At 50.0% G+C, this 21990-nt stretch overlaps 1 protein-coding gene across 3 annotated transcripts in view; it reads right to left on the bottom strand.

Moving 5' to 3' along the window:
• The window catches only part of RXRA (retinoid X receptor alpha), a 258576-nt gene that overhangs the window by 76801 nt on the left and 159785 nt on the right, over positions 1 to 21990 (bottom strand). For all 3 annotated transcript variants that reach the window (XR_012648308.1, XM_075015044.1, XM_075015045.1), the window contains exon 2: positions 7942 to 8195. Coding sequence is in view for 2 of the 3 variants with exons in the window: in XM_075015044.1 (XP_074871145.1) it covers positions 7942 to 8195 (254 nt within the window). In the remaining variant the exon portion in view is untranslated. The remainder of the gene's footprint in view (positions 1 to 7941; positions 8196 to 21990) is intronic.

Here is a 21990-nt window from a genome sequence, read left to right as displayed (position 1 = left end):
AGTAGCTTGATCAAAACTAGCTCATGTACATCTATCCCAGCTGACATGAGGATTTCACTGCAGAGTGAATTTTCTCCCTGGGCTTTGGACCCTCCCACCTTGCAGGGTCCTGGACCCCAGAAGTCTATGCAGCTGGGAAAGAGCCCCAGTTGGCTGGAACAAGGCTGCTGTGGGTGTTTAGTCACTGTGGAGCCTAAGTACCGACTTAGGTCTGTGGGCTCCTGGGGATCCATAGACCATGTCTGAGATTTCCCCACATGCCCATTTGAAAACTTCTTAGGGGTCCACAAATGATGAAAGGTTGAGAACCGCTGCCCTAGCCTCCTGTCCACAGCTGCACAGGGCTGCAGAGGGGCCCGAATGCCAGTCATCCAAGTCCCAGGTTAGCTCCGTAACTACTGGTCCGTCCTTGTAGCTGTGTGGGGAACAAAACTCTCCAGAGATCCTGGGTCACAAAGACCAGTGGGAAAGAGGCAACTTCCATCTAGCAAAGCCAAACTCCGCCACACAGCCACAAAATCCCTTTCGGTGCAGATATTTCGCCTGGCCGCTCAGTCAGCCTGACCCCAGTGCATGAGGAGCTCAGCTACCAGCACAGCGCATGTGGGGGCTGTGTGGATGTGTAGATGTCATCAGCTCGGGAGAGACTGACCTGATGTATGCCGTGGTAGAGGAGGGGAGGATTCCTGTTCTTATCGGGCTGACCAAATGCCCGGCATGACACACAAGCTGGTAGTTCTCCAATCTGCTGTGCTGAAAGAGCGCTGCACGTTCCTCCCCCGCAAAACACCAGGACGGTTCAGATTCTGTTCAGGCACTGAGAGCCCTATCCAAAGGCAGTTCAAGTCAATGGGAACCTCTCCATCGGCTTCATTGGGCTTTGAATAAGGGCCTGTGATCTTACCGGCACACTCCCCTCTCAGGCCTCTTGGGTGTGATCCAAGGACAGGCCGCTAAAGTCAGTGGGGTTACTCTAGACCCATGTTCCCTGTAAGCTGAGCGCCTGGGCAGCCACCCACGATAGAGTCAAATGCCGCCAGAACGCACACAGCTGGCAGCATGTGTTTCTACTGGGGTGCACATGTGCACATGCTTCGGTGCACATAACAAAATTTGTTCTGCACCTGGATGTTAAAAATTAGAGGGTGTATTACCCCAGACTCCTTGAGTGTAGAATTTGGCTTTAATTATCTAATACACCAGGACTTCTCCCAGCCTTATAATGGAAGCAGGAAAGGAAATCACAGGGGTTCTTGTGATATTTCCTCCCTTTTTGCTTTTTTCCCATTAAAGCAAAATCCCTCCCTCCCTCTCTAAAAACATGCTCTGCTTTGACAAGGTAAGTCTGATGATTTCCTTCATGCTGGAACACTGCTGTCTACTCCCTGCGGCCACACTTTAAAGGGGCCTTGGAGCGGTTTCCAAAATGACCCATGAGCTGAAGAGGCACCTCCGTTAGCTGGCAAGGGCCTAACACATGAGTCGCTCTGATTACATCCAGTAGAGGGCAGCGGCACTCATCCACATGTGGCCCCGTCTATCCAGTCTCCTTCCCTCAGGGATGACCATGCACTTTTAGTTCCTCAAATGCCCATGGCAAAATCTGCGTTTCCTGTTTTGCCTGCCTCCTACGCTCCCCCCGGAACAAGCAAACGTGGTCGTATATCTCGGCCCATCATCCCCTCTTCTCCATCCTGTCTCCATGCCCCAGTGCATAAGAAATTAGCGGGAATATTACTCAGAGGTCCCACTTGGTGCACCTGCTTACGGTGTGACTTTTAGAATCAGGCCCAGGTGGGAGCGACCCGCAGTGGAGATGCCAAAGCAAGAATGGCCGTTGGTAGGCCTGTGCTGGAGAGGATGGGTGCAGCTGAAGGGGATCAAAACTGTCTCTGGCTGTAGGGACGTCCAGGAACCATGAAGAAAATCCAGGCAATTTAGCCCACTTGGAATGGTGGGTGGCACAGACAAGCCCGGGAGAAGTCACCAGTTCATCCCAGTGCGCTAATCACTCACTCCTTGGAGAAACCTACTGTCAATGGGTGGGAGAAACTACAGGTTGAATCTCTCTCGTCCCACATCCTCAGGACCTGACCGGTGGTGCCGGACGAGAAAATTTGCTGGACTACGGGAGGTCAATAATGTTTGGTGGCATTACTAACCCTTCCACTGCTCACTGGGCTCCCAGGGGAAAATTAGAGCTGAACAACAGACAGAAACTGAGCACCAGGACTGGTGGCTGTCAACAAACTTTATGGGACTGCAGGAAACCTGGCTGGCTACCTAAGATCACACTGGAATATAGATGTTGATGGACAAGAGCGGTTCAACCTGGGGCACTACCAAGCATTTCTCTGGAGCTGGCACCGTGTGACTGAAAAGGGCAGGGGGATTTAACAGATGCAGAGACAGGATGGCTGGTATAGAGGGCAGATCCAGTGGAAAGTACCACTATTCCCTTTGGCCCTGATACCCCCCTTGGCACACAGCTAGGGGTTAGCAGTCCTGGCCTTTCTCTTGCCTGTCCCCCTGGGGCTGGAACCCGAAACTGACACCAGATGCATCCCCCCAGGAGGCAGCAGGAGCCCCCGGTAGCTACTGAGTCAGCACATGGGCGCGGGAACCTCCTCAGTTTCCTCTTTCAGCGGCTGCCTGAAACCGCAGCAGGGCTGCATGTGCACCTCTTGGTTCTCACATTCTCCCCTGGCGCCTGCGGCTCCTTCCTCTTGGGCTGAAAGCTGCAGAGCAAAAATCTGAAGCTGGGCCACTGAGGAAACCAGCCAGGCTGGCCCCCAGCGTCACCCTCACCCCCATGCAGAACCCAGTTCTTCTTTTGATGGGCACAACCTCAGCACAGAGAGCTTAATGGAGGGCCCTGGAGCAAATGACAAGGAAGGGCTCTGGGTTAGCGCACAGAGGAAGTGAGGCAGCATTGCCTAGGCCAGGGGTTCCCAACCTCTTCAGTAACCTGGCAGCCTTCAATGAGACTGACAATTCCACAGCACACCCACTTTTTTTCTTTCAGCCGAATCGACTGCTCATAAAAGCTGCCCCTCTCTGCCCGCCAGTTAGAGCCAGGATGGGGCATTTAAACCATGTCCCAGATCCAACGGGCTCCTGCCCTCCCTCCACACTTTCTGGAGCTGACAGCCTGGCTATCTGAGCACCAACTGGCACAGGGTCGTCAGTTTCCCCCTGCTGACTCTATGACGAAACTTCACAGCACACTTGGACAGTTCTCATGGCACGCGAGTGTGCCACAGCACACTGGTTGAAAACCACTCGCCTAGCAATTGGAGCAAATTATTGGGCATCAGGACTCCCAGCTTCCAACCCTCCTTCTACTGTTGATTCTTTGTTCTGAGCTCCGGGGACTGAGTCATCTCTGCCAGGGAGTGGCCAGATGTACAAACCACCGCCGAGTCCACAGATGCCCTGGAAAAGACTAAATTGTGTCTGAAGGAATGAGAAAGCTTTGAGAGCAGCCACTCTCTCCTCACTTCCCGCAGGCCTCTGAAGAGCTGCTGCAAGAAATGCTGTGGAGGATGGGGGGCAGGAAGTGGCTGCCACAGCCCTACAGGCTGCTGCTGCCTCTTCAGCTTCACATCGGGGTCCTGAGAATGGCACTGAAGTGAATGGACGATGAAACAGACCTGAATGGAACGTCGCTTCTCTCCCTCGCCTATGTTCTTCGGGAATTCCTGGGGTTGTCGAGAGAAAAAGGGGGTCCTAGAATTTTAAAAAATAGATAAAAGCGAAGTCCTGGTCTGGTTATTAGAACATCTGGGTCCAGTTTCTGGCACTGCCAGGGACTCGCTATCGGGCCAGATTTTCCAGGAGAATTCAGCACGTTGGCTGCTGTGATGGATGCTGCTGTATACAGAGCCCTTTTGTGGCCAGGTGCAGGCGTGGATACTCCAGAGAGGGCTCGTTCGATAATCTTGCCTGGGCGAAGTGTGGGGGAGCTCCACTTTCCCAGAAGTGGAGGGGCTTCTGGTGGGAGGGGCAGGGCTAGGCAACCAGCCCTGGGCCCCACCCAGACCATGCCTCACCCTTCTTCCTCCCCCAGCCAGAGAGCTGTCTGGACCATGCCTGCGGGCTCCAGTAGAAATTCAAAGGGCCCGAGGCACCAGCTGCTAGGGAAACCTTTTGAATCACCAGACTCTGGGGCAGATGCTCCCCTTTGGCCCCCTACCTGATCAGTGGGCCTGCCTGCAGCTGACTCCTCGGACTTTGTCCATTGGTAAAAGAGAGGCGACGGTACCCACCTCCCAGGAGAGATTCAGATGCTGCCCAGCTGGTTACCAGAGCACCTACAGCCACTCACAGAGAGCAGCATGTGTTTCTATTAGTCGTGCACATCAGCATTTGCCTCAGTGCATGTAACAAAGTTTATTCCGCCCACGGATGGAAAAAATTAGTTGAGACTGAAGTGCAGCTCAAGCATGAGGTGCATCAACAGGCCTGGAAAGGTTGAGGGAGCTGAAGGGAGGAGCGAGGGGTACTGGCAAAGCTGTGCTGTATGGAAAATTAGCATGATCCCTGTCTGCGCTGGGCTGAGTTCTTAGGTCTTCAGCTTCCCACTTTCCCCAAAGAAACCAGCCCTTGGCCCTCTGGCTGCAGCTGGAAGCTACAATTCGTTTGCCCTCAATGCCAGTTTGCTTCCTCCGGAAACACTCTGCCCTGGCCTAGTCCAGTGATGCAGAAAGCTTTGGCCGGACCCCTGCGGGCTCCTGTCTCAGACTTTCTTTAGCCCCATCCATAGATCTTATCCGGGACATCAGCACGAATTCGGCCGGGAGACAGACCGAAAAGAACTTTGCAAAGGAGAGTGAGCGGAGCTGGGAGGGGTGCAGGAACTGTTGGAGGCCTGATAGTGGAGCTTTCCAGCTCTACCGAAGCATTGTCTGATAGCAAGTGGCATCTGCCAGCTGACTCAAACCACGCTCCAACAGTGCCATCTCAACTCTGTGAGGCGGGGGGACACGCGTCATTAACCCCGGCGCTTTGTGGGCTGGGACGACGACAAAGGGAACCGTGTTCCTCTCCTCCTGCCCGCCCTCCTCTGCGCTGCGAGGATGGGAATGTCAGCCTCCCATCTCACTGCAGGCACAGGTAGGTCCTTCTGGCCCTAAGATGACGGAGGCCTAAAGATCACCAACAGGGGACAGATGGCAAAAGCCAGTAGGCTGAAAATAGCTTAACTGTCTCCTCCAGGAAAAGCATTTAAGACCGTGGGGGAGCAAAGGGTAGGCACTCGTGGTGCATCGGCAGGGTCTAGAGACACGGTGCATGCTTGGATCTGAGGCGTTCTCAATTCCCCTTTTCCGTTCTGTGGCTTTTCATTTCAGTTCCTCCAGCCCGCACTTGTCTGCTTCCTGAAATAACCGCGGCATCTCATTGAAACTCGGGTGCTACCGCCCTTTCCCATCCCGACCTCGCACTCTCTCCCGCTCACACGCTGGCTCTGCTACGTGTCTCCTGCTGCCCTGGCTTCGTGCTGCAGAGTGGCCACAGAGTTGAGAAGAGTTTCTTCAGGTCTCCCCTCCCAGCCTGAAGGTGGAAGGCAGCCCAGCTCCCCAAGGTGCACCACACCACAGAGAGGCACATGCATTGATTCACCTAGTGCACAAGGGCACTGGGCAGGGAGCCAGGAGACTTGGCTTAGCAGAGTGGAGGAGGACCAGGGGCAGGGGCAGAGGCAGGGGATGTGTTCTGGCCAATCCCCAGCCCTGCAAAATCATGAATCAGGGCCACTGTTTGGGCTGCCCTAGCTCGCACCTGGGGCCACAGTGGCCTCTGCAGCCCTTGAACTGATCCACGCTGTCCTCCAGTCCAAGCACTGCACCTAGACAGTAATGAATGTCTCACAGTGTAGCTAAAGCCATTTACACCAGTGGCACTGCCCTGCCCAGAGGGGCGAGACCTCCATCCCCTCTGGCATGGACTCTGGGACACTGGCTGCTGACTGAACACCAGCAGACGTGGGCTGTTTTCAGACAGGCTCCCACGAGGGACTTCTGTTTATCCCTGCTCTCCGGAGCCCAAAAGAAGGTGGGAACCTGATAAAAATTAGTGGTTGTTGGGCAGAGGGCCCCAATCTTTGCAGCTCCATCTCAGACACACACAAAATGACGCGCCTCCCTTCCCCAGCACAGAAAGTGGTTATCCCTAGAAAATAAATCAGGCAGATATAAAAATAAAGGTGCTGGCAGGTGTTTGACTCCCAGAGCGGCCGGGAAATAAATAAACCAGCAGCGAGCGGCAGGTGGTAGCCAACTTCTTAATCTGCCCTTTTGCTCAATGTAATACGCAGTCAGTCAGCAACAGGTGGAAGGGCCTGGATGGCTCTGCCCGCTCCTGCTATTTTTAAAAGAGGCTTATCTCTTTATAATGGGAGATATTTACATAATCTTCAGTCAGTAAAGCCCAGCAACTCCCTCCACCAGTGAGGTGAAGGGAAAACACTCAGCCTGTGAGAACAATCGGGAGCTGTACAAGGGGTTACACAGGAAAAGCTTCTCAGGGTGTCTCCTTGGCCACCAGAATGGCGCTAACCCCAGCACGGGGGTGTATCATCATTTTGATTCTTCTCAGCTGGGACGGGAGTGCCCCAGCAGAAGTGCAGGTATTAGAACAGCGTCGGGGCTGCTCCAATTTATGCCAACAGCAAAGCAGACCCCAGCCAGCTCCATACTACAGACAGTTCTTTTTGCCCTGTCTTCCACTTTGTTCCTTGCTAATCCCAGGATGGATGCCCCTGAATTCAGTGCTCCCATTCGGATCTCACTAGCAACAGTATTTATCAGGGACGGTTCTGCTGACATCAATCAGCTACCTTGCATAGGGTCCCAAACATGCACCCACCAGCTCCGCCTCTAGGAGAGGCACCAGGTGTACCTGTCATTCTGTTTTTCAGTTGGATTTTCACTGTGGACCAAGCCTGCTTTGTAGATGGCCACCAAGTGACTCTGTCCCCACTGCAGCCCAACAATGTGAAGCCCAGCCAAACAGCCTGACAATGCCCCTTTCAGGCGATGTCCTTTACTAATGACAGAGGCTGACTCCCTTCTCCCATGCACAGGTGCAACTCAGGAGCATGCCCTGCAATCCACAGGGGTACACTAAGCTGGGTCTAGTGTAAGCCAAAGGAGAATAAGGCACGAGGTTTGTTAACAGTGTTCCCTGTAAGCTGTGCACTGGTGCGACTGCTCAGGCAAGATTCCAGTGCTGCCCAGCTGGTAGGTTTGTGTTCCTCTTGGTGCTGTATATTTGCACATGTCCTGGGGGACATAAAAGTTTATTCTGCACATGGACAGAAAAGATTAGAGGGAACATTGTTTGTTAAGCCAAGCTCCCATTCTTGATCGCACTGACTCACCTCCCCAGATAATTCCATGAGAGCAAGTGTACAGCCCAGGAAACTTTGCTCACATTTGCAGCTTAAGAGTTGAATTTGTATATTCCAAAGCACCACCCTGGCTGTTCTGGTCTAGGGCTTTGGTTTGGGCTCACTGCTACAAGCTGAGCCTCTCTAGTCCGGCACCCTTAGGATCTGACTGGTGCTGAATCAGAGAATTTGCTGGACCAGCGGAGGTCAATATTATCTAGCAGCATCACCAACACTTCCACTGCTTACCGGATTCTTAGAAGATATTTAGAGGTAAGTTACAGCTAAATAACAGCACAGAACACTGGGAACCAGGACTGGTGGCTGGAAACAAACTTTATGCGACCGCGGCAAAATTGGCCACACCCTTGATAAGTGATCATCCAGCTAACTGAAATCATGGCAGACCACAGATGTTTCCAGACAAGAGAGTGCCAGACTAAAGAGGTTCAACCTGTACTTTTTCACAATCCATGTGGATAAGACCCATTTCATTTCTGACTGTAAATAAAACCCTTCTCCACCTCTCCAGCACTCTCCTCCCCACTCACCTGTGGGCTGCCAGTTCCGAATCCAAGGCTGGGGGTGGAAGGGACAGGCATCGAATGAGGCCCCATGGGGGAGCTGATGACGGAGAAAGGAGGGCCCATGCCATTGATGGGGGAGCTCAGTGTGCTGATGGGCGAATGGAGCTGACCGGAGGAGCCGATGCCTGGGCCGATGGGCGGATGGAGGGAAGGTGCGGCCATGGGCCCCCGGCCCGTCGGAGAATTCAGGGACGTGGAATTGACTTGAGTAGAAAAATCTGTAAGACAGAAAGGAAAATGCTGTGGTTCAAAATCCCACCTGTGGCATCCCGAGGGATCTTTCCTGAGCAATCATGCCACATGTTTTAACAACCCAGGCCCCACCTATGTTCTACCAGCACCGCCCACCCTTCAGCCTTCCCTCAGACGCATTCATCCCCGGGAAAATCCAAAACACTACCAGATCATTGTCCTTCAGACCTGCTCACCTTCCACACGTGACTAGTTCAAAACCTTTGATAATGGCGACACAGCTGGTGTGCAGGGGTCACGGCTTACAATGCTCATGCCATTGGCCACACTGTCACCTTGCACTGCCCGTGCCTATTTGTTGTACCCATCTCCCATGGCCTGACTGCAAGCTCTTTGGGGCTGAGCTCCACTTTCCTTGTACACAGGCAATAGCTCGAGGGGGCCCCTTGGCAGCTCCCCAATAATGACACTGTTCATTAAGGCCAGAGGTGCAAACAGTACCCCAAAAGTTACTTGAGTAAAAGTACAGCTGCTTGGGGGGGAGAAGTAATACTTAACTACAAGTCACCGGTGTCCCTCTGGAAAACTACTTGATTAAAAGTTCACATGCATGCGCACAAACACGCATCACATCTTTACTGTACTCAAGTACCCAGAAGTGAAAGCAGCTGCACCTTACTCAAGTAACCTTCTGGGTACTTTTTGCACCTCTGACCAAGGCTGCTTGTGTGTCTGTGAATGAGGAACGTACTCAGGTGCCTCTCTATATGTGGGGTGCATGGGTGGTATTTTGGGAGGGTTGTGCACCTAGCCATCTGTGTGAGAGATGGAAGCGTAGGGTAGACGTGAGCTTATGAATCCATGCACGTGGGTTGCATTTGTGTCAATGTGAGGGGGGCGGGCGTGGCTTGTGTTCACAAGGGAGACCGCGTAGGTCTCTGTGGCATGAACCTAGGTGGAGCGGGGTATGCACAAGTCGGGGAGTGCGACAGGGAACTGTGCGTTCGCATGGTGCGTGCGTGCGTGTGTGTGCGTGGTGCCAGCATGCACGTGTGCATGTGAGAAAAAGAGAAGCTTTGTGTGTTTGGTGGGGTGGGCGTGCGTGCTCACAGAGAGCACAGGGTGCCTATGCTCCTATGGACAGTGTGCGTTTCCCTGGCTGGCTCCATGCCCTTCAGGACTCCTGAACTGGAATTCAACTTTGTTGGGAGTTTACTGCCAGCAGCATCCCCGCGCCCCCTACAGCTCCACAGTGCTGGGGTCAGGGTGGGGGATGTTTAAAAATAGACTCCAGCTCTGTGGAGAGGAGACTCAGAGCCATTCCTGGCACATTTCCTCCTCATCCTGTCAGGCGGCCTGAGAAAAACTCCAACGGAGGAGGAGAAGGGCTCTTTGCCCTCCTTTGCAAAGGCCGTGGGGAGAAATCACATGACAGGGCTTTTGGCTGCCAGGGAAGCAGCTCCAGTGGTCCCTATTTAGAACCACTTGGGGGTGAGGGAGGAGACACAGAAGGAACCCCCAGCCTAGATCCATGCAAACGCCGTCTCTCACTCAGGATTTTGGGGCCTTCTGCCCCAGAGGAATTAGGTGGCCCCACAACTTCATTCAAGTTTGGCTTCTCCCCCCTCCCCCGCCTATGACAGGGAGGTCACCCAAGCCAAACCTGAGCGGTGCTGTGGCCCACATGGTCCAGGCTGCAATGCCACCCCTATCTAGGGGGCCGCCTGAGGTGAAGGGTGCTGAACAAGTGCATGGGGTACACATTGGTTAATCCAGGCCCAGTTTTGTTGTCCCAGTTTTACCGCTGGGGAAGCTAAGGCCCGAAGGCAGGAAGGTTCAAATTCTCAGAAGTGGCCACAGATGAGAGGTGCCTCCATTTTTCGGGGACCCAAAATTAGTGGCTGCCATGGAAACACTGTGATTTGATAGAGGGGCTGCCTGCCCAGCTGGTCTGGAGTTAGAATCCAGCAGCTGACTCCCAGCTGACTTCACCTCTCCTGCCCATGTCCCACCCGCGTCATTTCACTGGCGTTGGTGGGTACTGTGGATTTACACCTCTATACAAGAAGTGGCAAGCTGCTTCTCAGACCGCTAGACCACATGCTGGGCCTGGGTGTGATCTCAGCGACACCTGCGAGCAGAGGTCAAGTCCTCTAACCCCTAATAAACAGTGTCGGGGAGATTTCTGAGGAACAGAAGACAAGGTTTTGCAGAGAAAAAGACCCACACTTTGCATTTCTGTAGCAAATCTCATCTAAAAATCTGAAAGGGCTTCACCGTTGTCCATTCATTGATTAGGCCTTACGAGAGTCACTTCAGGCAGGGAAATATCCGTTTTCCAGAAAATGAGAACTGAGGTTTCTCACCCAATGCCAGGAAAAGAACCCAAGAGTCCCGCCACTCAATCCCTCATGCTGCTAATCAAACTGGCCTCTGTGATAACTGTAGATGTTGACACTGCCGAGCTGACCAGTCACCAGGCCTGGTTTGTAGGTCAGGCCTCTAAAAGGAAGAATGGGAAGATTGCTGAATGGCAACACCCTGAGGAATCTGTGTGTGCGAACAGGCATCACAATGGGGCGACACACCGCCAGGCTCTCTCAAGTCAAGGAACAAGCCAGACAAAGGGCTGCTGTGTCCTCTCAGCACTGAGCGCTCCAATCCCATTTTGTAATCCCGGGTAGGCCCGTTCCCATTGTGCCTGGCAGACAGCGAGCCTTCCCAACCTTGTAGACATAACAGGATTACAAGTGTGAAGAAAGAGGCTCCCTCCCTGAGGAGATAATTCCTCAGCCTCCCGGACAAGGGCCAGAAACTGGCTCCCAGAGGGCTGGAAAACAAAAGCGGGAAGGAATTAGGCTCCGAAAATCTGAGCCGCGGCTCAGGTTTCCACATCTTCCACGGAAGTTTCTTTTCCTGCTGGGGGCTGTGACATTGTGGGACAGGTGGGGGTAGAAAGTCTAGCCTGAACCTCTGGCACTAACCAAGAGATGGGAGAGAACATATGCAGTGTGTAACGCGGGTGCACTGACACTAAACACCTACAGCCGCGGGGGCCCAGACACTGTGCACTAATGCTAGAATCCTGAAGGCCCTGGGTTAGGGGTTGTGTGTAAGGTCCCAGCATAAAGTTCCATCCTTGCCGTCACCCACACTCCTCCACCAGAGCTTTGGATGAACGGGCAAGGGGCAGGGCCTGTGAACTGTTCAGAATTTCCAGATCTGGAGAAGCGGGTCTGTCCCATGAAAGCTCCCACTCCAGCCTACACACCACAGAAGAGGGTCCAGCCAAAGCTGCCCCTGTGATTATCCTACAGCAGGGCTCAGCAACCCCAGCACGGGCGCCAAGAGCAGCACATGAGCCAATTTTCATCGGCACAGGAGGAGAGAGCTCAGCCCCGCCCCTCCTCCCCCATGCAGCTGGGAGCTTGCTCAAAGCCAGGCCACCTGTGTATAAGCAAAAGACCAGCTAACGCTACCGACCACCACCACCTACACAGTAACGCTCTGCATGTTCATTTATCTATGAATGAAGCTGTTGTAAGTAGAACTATTGGTGACTTTAAAAAGCGTCACCGGAACTCGGACCAGACACAGAGGTCAAACTGTGGCACTCGGCCATGGAAAGGTTGCTGACCCTGGTCCTACAGGCTTCCCCATTTCCAGCCTTATAGTCACTGTGATGGCAGGTCTGCCAATGGGGAGGAGGGGCAATGGGAGCAGTTGCTGTGGGGCCCAGAGCGCAGCTCCAAGCCCCTTTGAAATGCTGTGGCAGTGCTCCTGTGCCACTATGGGGGGGAAGGGGCCAGCGCTGCAGGGTGAGCAGTGCTAAGGACTGACTGCCCTAGGCCCCACCCCTTCGGCCCTTGGACCCACCCCTTCTGGAGGCACACAGCTGGCCCACTCCCAGCTTGCGCCCAGGCTCACAGCGGCTGTCAGCCCCGCTGTATGCCGGTTACACCACAGATCAGGCTATCAGGCTCCAATCAGCATGCAGCTATAATGAGGCCCACTTCCCTTCCCTCCACTCCTCTGCTTTGCTCCCCTGTGAGCCCAGATGTGAAATGAGTTCTGTCGGCCTCAGCCCTGTTCCCTAGTGGACAAGTCTCCATGTGGCAAAACCCCACTACCATGGTGGTGTAACCCGTACACCCCCTGGATATGGTTCACTGTCCTATCCTGTGGTACAGAGACCACTCAGGCTATGTCTACACAACAGCCGTTTCGAAATAAGATCTCTTATTTCAAAATAACACAATTAGACACTATATGCATTTTGTATTAGCACTCAGCTATTTTGAAACAGCATTTCTGGGTCCCTAGCACTATATCGAAATAGTGCCATTGGAGCCCATTACAGCCTGTTTCGAAATAGCCATTATTCCTGAGGGAATGATGTTTACTGGAATCGAAATAAAGCACCTGTTATTTCGAACTGATTTTGAAATGGCGTGTGCATCGTTTAGACGCTACCAACGTTCTTTCGAAATAACTGCTGTTATTTGTGATAACGTGCCTGTGCAAACACAGCCTTACAGAGAGAATAAGGAGTTTGCCTGATGGTCCCAGTTAATGGCCTGGTGGCTTTTACCTCCTGCAGTAAAGGCTCATGCACTAAGTTCCCAAGGCTCCTGGTTCAATTCTACTCATAAACAACTAGGGTCTGTCAGTGTTTCAGTGGCATAACTTGTCCCAGTCTGTCTGTAGGTCTCAGTCTACTGGACCCTGATCAATCTGTCCGTCAGTCAGGTAAATAGGATGATTTATGCTTTGGCAGAGGATCATGGATGCAACAGGACAATTCAGACCGAGCTCTTCTTTCAGCCTGACAGATCCTTCCTTCCTGGGTAGGCCAGTACAGAGGAAGCTTACTCTGCCATTGGCTGGGCTCTAGCTGCATAAACAGGGGAGCAGGACAGCGAGAAACTGTGATCATGCAGTTTGACACCCCCATGCAGGACCCAAAAGAGCCAAGAATGGACAAAGCCCCATCTGGATTGAAAGCCCCCAGGCACAAGGGAAATACTACCTTGGAGAGATGGAGCAGATGATCCAGGCTGAATCTGCTTCTAAGGGTACGTCTATGCTTACAGGGGGGTTCGATGCTCCAGGATCAATCCAGCAGAGTTCGATTTTGCCACATCAGTGAAGACACAGCACAATTGATCTCTCTGGTCTTAGCCATCAACCCTGGTACTCCACACTGCTGCATGGAGTAAGGGACATCGGTGCAACCCGAACAGCTCTGAGCTACACCAGGGAACAGAGCTGATCCTGATATGTCAATTCTAGCTACACTAATGGCCTGGCTAGAATTGCGTATCTGGGATCGGCTTTGATCCCTAGGGTAGACCAGGTCTCAGAGGTGTGCAGAAGAAAAGAAGCACTGAACTGCAAGGAGAGAGAAGGAAAGGAGGCAGCGTGAGGGTAGGGAGGGTCTTTCCTTTTAAAATTAATATTTAAGGCACGTGCACAAAGCGGCAAACGTCACAGGCAGATTGCTGGAGTTCAGCCTACATTCAGCATAACTCCAACAGGAGAAAATAAAACGTTTGCTGGATCCAGCTTGCTCTCCAAGCGCCTTCTCCAAAACACACAGCTACCTTTCAGTCAAAAGAGAACCAAAAGCAAACCACTCCCCGCCCCCTTGCCACACACACTCACTCTCTCAAACCGGCTGCTATTACTCATCCTGTTTACACATTACTTCCCAAGCCGACACATTCCCAGGCACCCCAGGAGGAACTGGGCGTGTTTTCTGCAGCAGGTCTGGAAAAATCTGCTAAGTGCAAAGGCAAGGAAGAAAACTCTTTTGCGTTGTAGAGACGTGTAAGCATGAGTGCATGAATGTGTGTGATGTGGGGGGTTGTGTACCTACGTGTACATGTTCATTATGTTTCTGCACACGTGTTATATGTGCATGTTTGTGTGCAAGTGAACTGTACGTGCATACATGGCCCTCGTTTACACACTCATGGATATATTTCTTTTGTGCATACCCAAGTTATGCATTTGTGTGCTTTTGTGTACATGTGCATACCTGTGTTTTGTGCATTTGTGTGCCTGTTTGCATGGGGGTGTTTAGCAAGAAAAAACCTCACTCCTTCAAATGGGAGCCAGCTCTGAAAACCCTTCCACTGATAACAGGCCAGACTTAGCTCCTGGATCCAAACCGCCCCTGGAATACAGGGTGTTCCGTCTCCCCATCCAAATATTGCTGTCTTGCCTAGTGCTGCCTCACAGGTAGTCTGCAGGAGGGGATCTCAATACAATTTCACTATGGAAGGAATTTTAATGAAAATAATAAAAAAGGGGAAAGGAAACTTTTGATGACTTTCCCTTCCTGTTTTTCAGCTCTTGGGCACATGCAGCTTTGCGGATACGGCTGGATACGGATGTCAGGTGTTTTCTTCACAGTGGTTTATTAATGCTACATAATCGACACTCCCTTGCCAGAATATTTAAATCTCATAGGAGAATGAGGGATCTTGAGTCATACGGTGGCAATAAGAGCTGAGCAGCTCAAGGGCTTAGAAACAAGCCTCACACACCAAGTCACCAATTAAGCTTAGGTTCCTAGGTTGGTAGAGACTGACCTCTGCTCAGTGACCCATGTGAAAAGGATCTGGGGGGGGTCTTAGTCCAGTCCCAACAGAGGAGTGTCCGTATTACACAAAAACCACTGACACTAATTGCCCCCTTTGTTTGCATTCTCAGCCAAAAGACCAAGGGTTGAATAGACCATTGAAATTCAGCTTGCTGGGGGCAAGGGCTCTCTCCATGCCTGGGCTAAGGAACACTGACAGGGAGGTTGAGCTGTCATTTCTTTTTACTGGACAAACAGGGCATAAACACAAGAATCTAGCTGATGGGTTTTGCTCATCTGCTCAGGGTCTAAATCAATTTTCCTGAACCCTGTAGAGACCACAGAACACCAAATAATATTTTTTATGTGGAACACCTATGGAAATTTCCCTTTAAAAACTATTGCCAGACTAAAACAAACTAACAGCACATATAGCACAAACAAAATGCAATAATTTAAACAGGCATCACAGCAATGAATATGTACCTATCTCATAGAGCTGGAAGGGACCTTTGGAGGTCACTGAGTCTAGTCCCCTGCCCTCTTGACAGGACCCCTCATCATCCCTCCCAGATTTTTTTTTCTAAATCTATTTGCCCCAGGTCCCTAAATGGACCCCCTCAAGGACTGAGCTCACAAGCCTGAAGTTTGAAAGGCAGGTGGTGGCAGGCAATGCTCAAACCACTAAGCCATCCCTCCCCCACATGGATCTGTTTTTAGTAACAGAAAATATAGACCACCCATGTATTTTTCCCAAACGCTCGCTATGAGTGGTTAATGGAGCACCACTGTTCCGCAGAACACAGTTTAAGAAACAGTGGTCTAAATGATTTGCCACAATTGGGGTAGAAAGGAATATACCCCCTGGATCCAGTTGGCAGAGACCTGGGCTGGAGTGAGGAGGTGTTGCCTTCCTCTGCATCATGGGACATGAGTCACTTGCAGGTATAAATGAGAGTCAATTATGAATCCTCTGTAACTTGAAGTCTTCACCTCATGATTTGAGGACTTCAGTAACTCAGGCAGAGGTTCTGGGTCTATTACAGGAGTGAATGAGTGAGGGTCTGTGGTCTGCCATGTGCAGAAGGTGTGACTAGATGATCAAGAGGTTGGTTCTCTTCTGATTTCAAAGTCTATGGTCCTAGGAAATGGTGATTGCCAGAAGTATCAGGATATGTCAGGAAGAGATATTCTAAAATAGCTTATTTCACCATAACACATCTACACACAAAGCCCATTTTGAAATAGCACTCAGCTATTTTGAAATAGGGCAACTACACACAGTAAAGCCTATTTTGAAATACAGCCATTGAATGCAGTACAGCTTATTTCAGAACAGGGCTCTATTCCCTGTCTACACAGCCCGTATTTCGAAATAGGCACTGTTCCTCGTGGAATGAGGTTTACTTATTTTGAAATAAGCCAACCCTGCTATTCTGAAATTCTTTTGAAATAGTTGTGTGGTGTAGGCACAGTTATTGCTTTTAGAAAGAAAGAAAGAAAAGCAAAAAATCCACAAGAATCAACTCCTCTCTCCTAAAACACTAGGACTCCTCACTCCTAACACAGATGCTACCAGGCTCTTGGTTCTAGCATAACTATTACCAGCAGCCAAGTTCTGTCCTGGGAAAATCATGACTCAGGGCACCAAGGAAGCTGAAATAGCAAGCTGTGTGCCCGTGCAACACCTTTAATCCACAGCTGATCTGACACAACCCATATGCAGCTTTCAAAATACATTCCTCATCCAAAGAAACCTTTTCCTCATCGCAGGGAAGAGGATGCACCAGCAACAACCACACAAGGATAATGGTCTCAGCTGTGAAAGTCTTTGAGTACCATCTGACTTTCTCTGTGCCCCAGACCAGCACAGGATCTTGCACTAGGGATGGGGTGAGTTGTTAGTCCCAGAGGACGATACTTCCCTGTTTTTACCTGGCTGACGCCTTTATCGACTCCTGTTTCTAGAAACGATCAGCCTAAAGACAGAAAGGTTCCTAAAAACCACTTCAAGCTCTATTAAAGTAAGGGGAAAGGACAAGCAAACCATGGCCCAATCATTCCTTCTTCACAAAACAGCCTCTAGGAAAAGTCAAGAGGAGGAGGGCAAACTCCACAGGAAATTCACCCCTCCTGGGCTATGCCTTTGAATGGCAAGGCCAACCTTTATCAACCCCGCTACCAGCCCAGCAGTCATGCAATTACATGGCACAAGCCTTCTTTTTTTTTTTTTTTGGTGGATGAGTTTATAATTTTTAATGCACCATGCAATTAAAATACATAGAGGTCCTGACCTAATGTCAAAGAACGCACAGGCACTCCTGCATGGGATGGGCTCCTGCATCCGCCTCTCTCCTCTCTCCCCTCTTTGTCATCCATCCCTTGTTTCTCTCTCCCTTTCTGCTGGCACTGCACCAAACACAGAGGATGCTGCGTTAAAATGCAGTAGGGAGCCTCACACACAGAGCAGCTAGCAGGAGGAAACTTACTAATCCCATGTCAGCTTCCTTCTGCAGCTGGCTATGGGCTTGAGCCTTGCACTAAATGGCTGCATCTACACTAGACCAATCTGTTGACCTCTGTCGACAGATTGTGGCCAGACAAAAAAGCGGATTAAAAAGCCCTTCACTCTGTTGAGAGAGAGCAGTGGGACTGTCTGGATGCTCCCTCGACAGAACAGCCGACAAGAAGCGCAGCAGAAAGGGCTGCCTGGTGACCTGGAAGCCCTGTCTGTCGTCCACACGGCTTTTCTGTCGACAGATTCCATCCAGAAAGGTGTTCTGCCTCGTGGGGGAGAGGGAGAAGGCTGCTGACAAAAGTGCCACATTCTGTCTATTTACAGTGGACAGAATGCATTTGTAATGTGGATGCTCCGAGAGTTTTCTCAACAAACCGGTGTTTTGTCAACAACACTCTCAAGTGTAGATGTAGCTAATGGGGCTGCAAGTGCAGGTATAATCCACAGAAGTAGCTATCCTGCAGCAAAGAAATTTCAAGAACAGACTCCAAAGAGAAATTGCTGAGCTACAATTCATCTGCAAATTCAATACCCTCAGCTCAGGATTAAACAAAGACTGTGAATGGCTGGCTAAATACAAAAGCAGCTTCCCCTCTCTTGGAGTTCACACCTCCAGATCTACTGATGACAATACAACTCAGCCTGCCTGCCTGAGCTAACCTCCTTATCCCCAGCCTTGCTCTGGCCTATTTATACCTGGCCTTGCAGATTTCCAGGACCAGCATCTGAAGAAGTGAGTTAACTCACGAAAGCTCATGCTCTAAACTTTTCTGTTAGTCTATAAGGTGCCACAGGACCCTTCGTTGCTCTACAGACCCATAGGTGTGGTTCACTGTCCCAAGGAGTGGCAACTACACCACTTACAGAGAAAGAATGAGTCTCCTCCATAGCCTTAGCTGAAAGCGAGCAGTTTAGCTCAAACTGTAGTGATTCCTGCACTAAGCAATAAAAATCCCAGGTTCAAGCCTGCCGGTGGCAGCTATACAGGCACTTTTTAACCTCAAACTTCCAAGCACACATGTTGGCAAAAGGAGGATTAGCTCCCAGGAAGCGCAACATTAGGCCAACAAGTCAGCCAGACTCCACACAAGGGCCTTTAGTGCTTTGATGAATGGGTCTTGCCTTTCAATGGGATTGTTTCACCTCTTCCCCCTTTCTGATCCTTCTCCGCACTGGAAATCAGCTGTTTTTAACTTTTTTTGTACTTTCTCTCAATTGGTTTCTCCCCGCACTGTGCCATGACAATATAAACATTCTGCAACGCAAGGACTGCACTAAAAGAGAAACCACCTATTGCACAGACAGAGAAGAGACAAATCTTAAAGCAAACAGCTCCACGGAGAGATTGTTGTACCACCAGGTTTTAAAACAGCTGCTTCTCTCTCAGTCAGGGCAGCGTTATGCCCCATCCTCTTTGGTGAGTAAGTTAATGACAAAGGTTTTGTTTCCACCTCTCGTACGCACCCGCGGGCCAGACTGCAGGCTAGGCCTGGCTGCTTTAACAGGGCAGTTGTACGCCTGTATCACTTGGTAGCTCTAGGGAAGGATGGACCAGTGGTCAGGGTGTTGAATGGGAAGACCTACACTATGAATTATGACGTTCGGAGGCAGCTAATTGACATTTCTGAGCAACATAAATCTTATGTTAACTTAAGTGTAGTGTGCCCATAGCTCTAGTACAGCTGTGGGCAAGTCCCACAATCTTTCTATGCCCCAGGTGCATGTCTATAAAATGGCGACACACTATTTCCCGCCACAGGGACTATGTACATGTGCAAAGTAGTAAGATAGATAGACAAAAATTCACAATTATGGAATTAATTTTAAAAGTTAGAAAGGAAGGGGGAAAAATAAGCAATGAGTACTAGCTGGACCTTGGCCAAAAGAAAGAGAGAGAGAGAGAGAGTGTGTGTATGTGTGTGTGTGTGTGTTCCAAGCATGCTTAAGGATAAACAAGGGAATTAGTTCCTTGCCTGGTATGCACTGTTCATTTTTCTTCTGCAGCTGTCATTTGAGACTGTTTCGTGAGATTAGTTTAAGACCAAAATACACTCCGTGTGGTGTGTGTCTGTTTCCAAATCAAAGAAGTACATGATCAAGGCGTTTTCCCCCTCACTCTTTCCACTCTTAAATTGCTGCTATTTCTCTCTTTCTCTTTCTCTTTCCTTTTCTTTTCTAAGCACCGATGAGCTGTACATATTCACAAGGCTATTCACTATGACTGAAATGAAAGTTAGATCTGTTCAGCAGCTGAATCAGTAGCAATGAAATCCCAGACTAAGCATGAAGCCATATACCACAAACCTGGGATTGCATTTGCCGTAAAGTTCAACGAGGTTTAGATCCAGGAGATTTGGTCTGACATCATCTATCTTCAGTACTCATATGGGCTCTTTTTTCAGGACAGGACTGTTGTCCCCATGCTGCTGATGAGGAACTGAGGCACTGAGATAGCAACGAAGGGTCCTGTGGCACCTTATAGACTAACAGAAAAGTTTAGAGCATGAGCTTTCGTGAGTTAACTCACTTCTTCAGATGCTGGCACTGAGAGGCTACCTGACTTGCCCAAGGTCACACAAGAAGTTGGTGGCATATCTGATAGCCAAAACCTGCCTTAGCGTCTTGGCCACTGGGCCATCTCTGCCTCATCCCTTCCTTGCGGCCTTGCTCCTAATGTCCTCTTAAGAGCCAAATGAAAGGATTACATTTTGAACATGTTCAGTGAAAAGATGGGACATGGTTTTTTACATTAATTTGCACTAAAAACTGTCCCATGTTTGAGTCCTTTCTAATTGTAACTCATACTGGAGCACAGTGAACGTGAAATGCCACTACGGTATTCTGATTCACCCATGTTTTATACCCATTTGCACTCGCTTTGCACAGATTCTTAAAGTCTTATTGGAAAGTCACAGCGAGCGACTTATTGCGAAATTCCACCGAGTTTTGGGGTGGGTTCAGATGTGTAAGGGTGAAGGCTGCTTTCAGCTTCCTTGCATTTGCTGCTGTTTTGGGGGTACATGCACTGAAAGCCTCTGAATGAAATTGATCCTGGGACATAATTTTGTCATACAGTGCACTGAATAAGTTTCTGTTTGTGCTGTGTGTTTCCAGGCTGGGTTCCCTTATTATCACTGAGGGCAAGTCTACACTAGACACTTTTGCTGGTATCATATCATCCATTACGCGGGTGATATTTAAATAAGGTTTCTATCAGGGATGATGGAACTATAAGTGCAGGGCTTGAGGTGGTTTCCATTAGAACTTGGGTTTAACGTTTGGTTCAATGCCTCTTGGTACTCCTACTGTACACATTATTCCAGCAGCTTACCTTCTACACGAGCAAAAGCCTTAGTACAGACATAATTATTCCAGCATAATACTTTTGCCCAGGGAGCTTATTTTACTCACTGAACTGGGTGAGCACTCTTTTGCCAGTATAATCATATCATAGAATCATAGAACACTAGGACCGGAAGGGGCCTTGAGAGGCCATTGAGTCCAGTCCCCTGCCCCGACGGCAGGACCGACCACTATCTACACCATCCCTGATAGACATCTATCTAGTCTGTTCTTAAATATCTCCAGCGAGGGAGAATCCACAACCTCCCTTGGCAACTTATTCCAGTACTTGACCACCCTGACAGTTAGGAACTTTTTCCTAATGTCCAACCTAAACTTCCCTTGCTGCAGCTTAAGTCCATTGCCTCTTGTTCTCTCCTCAGAGGCCAAGAAGAACAAGTTTTCTCACTCCTCCTTATGACACCCTTTAAGATATCTGAAAACCGCTATCATGTCCCCCCTCAATCTTCTTTTTTCCAAGCTAAACAAGCCCAATTCTTTCAGCCTTTCTTCATAAGTCATGTTCTCCAGACCTTTTATCATTCTCGTCGCTCTTCTCTGGACCTTCTCTAATTTCCCCACACCTTTCTTGAATTGGGGTGCCCAGAACTGGACACAATATTCCAGCTGAGGCCTAACCAGCGCAGAGTAGAGCGGTAGAATGATTTCTCGTGTCTTGTTCACAACACACCTGTTAATGCATCCCAGAATCACGTTTGCTTTTTTTGCAACAGCATCACACTGTTGACTCATATTTAACTTGTGATCTCCTAGAACCCCTAGATCCCTTTCTGCTGTACTCCTTCCTAGACAGTCTTTTCCCATTCTGTATGTGTGAAACAGATTATTCCTTCCTAAGTGCAGCACATAAGAACATAAGAATGGCCATACTGGGTCAGACCAAAGGTCCATCCAGCCCAGCATCCCATCTGCCGACGGTGGCCAATGCCAGGTGCCCCAGAGAAGGAGAACAGAAGACAATGATCAAGTGATTTATCTCCTGCCATCCATCTCCTGCCCTTGTTCTGAAGGCTAGGGCACCATACTTTATCCCTGGCTAATAGCCATTTATGGACCTAACCTGCAAAAATTTATCAAGCTCTTTTTTAAACCCTAATAGAGTCCTGGCCTTCACAGCCTCCTCGGGCAAGGAGTTCCACAGGTTGACTGTGCGCTGTGTGAAGAAAAATTTCCTTTTATTAGTTTTGAACCTACTACCCATCAATTTCATTTGGTGTCCCCTAGTTCTTGTATTATGGGAAAAGGTAAATAATTTTTCTATATTCACTTTCTCCACACCATTCATGATCTTATATACCTCTATCATATCGCCCCTCAATCGCCTCTTTTCCAGACTGAAAAGTCCCAGTCTCTC

Source organism: Carettochelys insculpta, chromosome 21 (assembly GCF_033958435.1).
Source record: "Carettochelys insculpta isolate YL-2023 chromosome 21, ASM3395843v1, whole genome shotgun sequence".
NCBI classification, from domain to species: Eukaryota; Metazoa; Chordata; order Testudines; family Carettochelyidae; genus Carettochelys; species Carettochelys insculpta.
The sequence above is the reverse complement of the archived record's forward strand: the minus strand, read 5'-3'. Positions and strand labels throughout refer to the sequence as shown.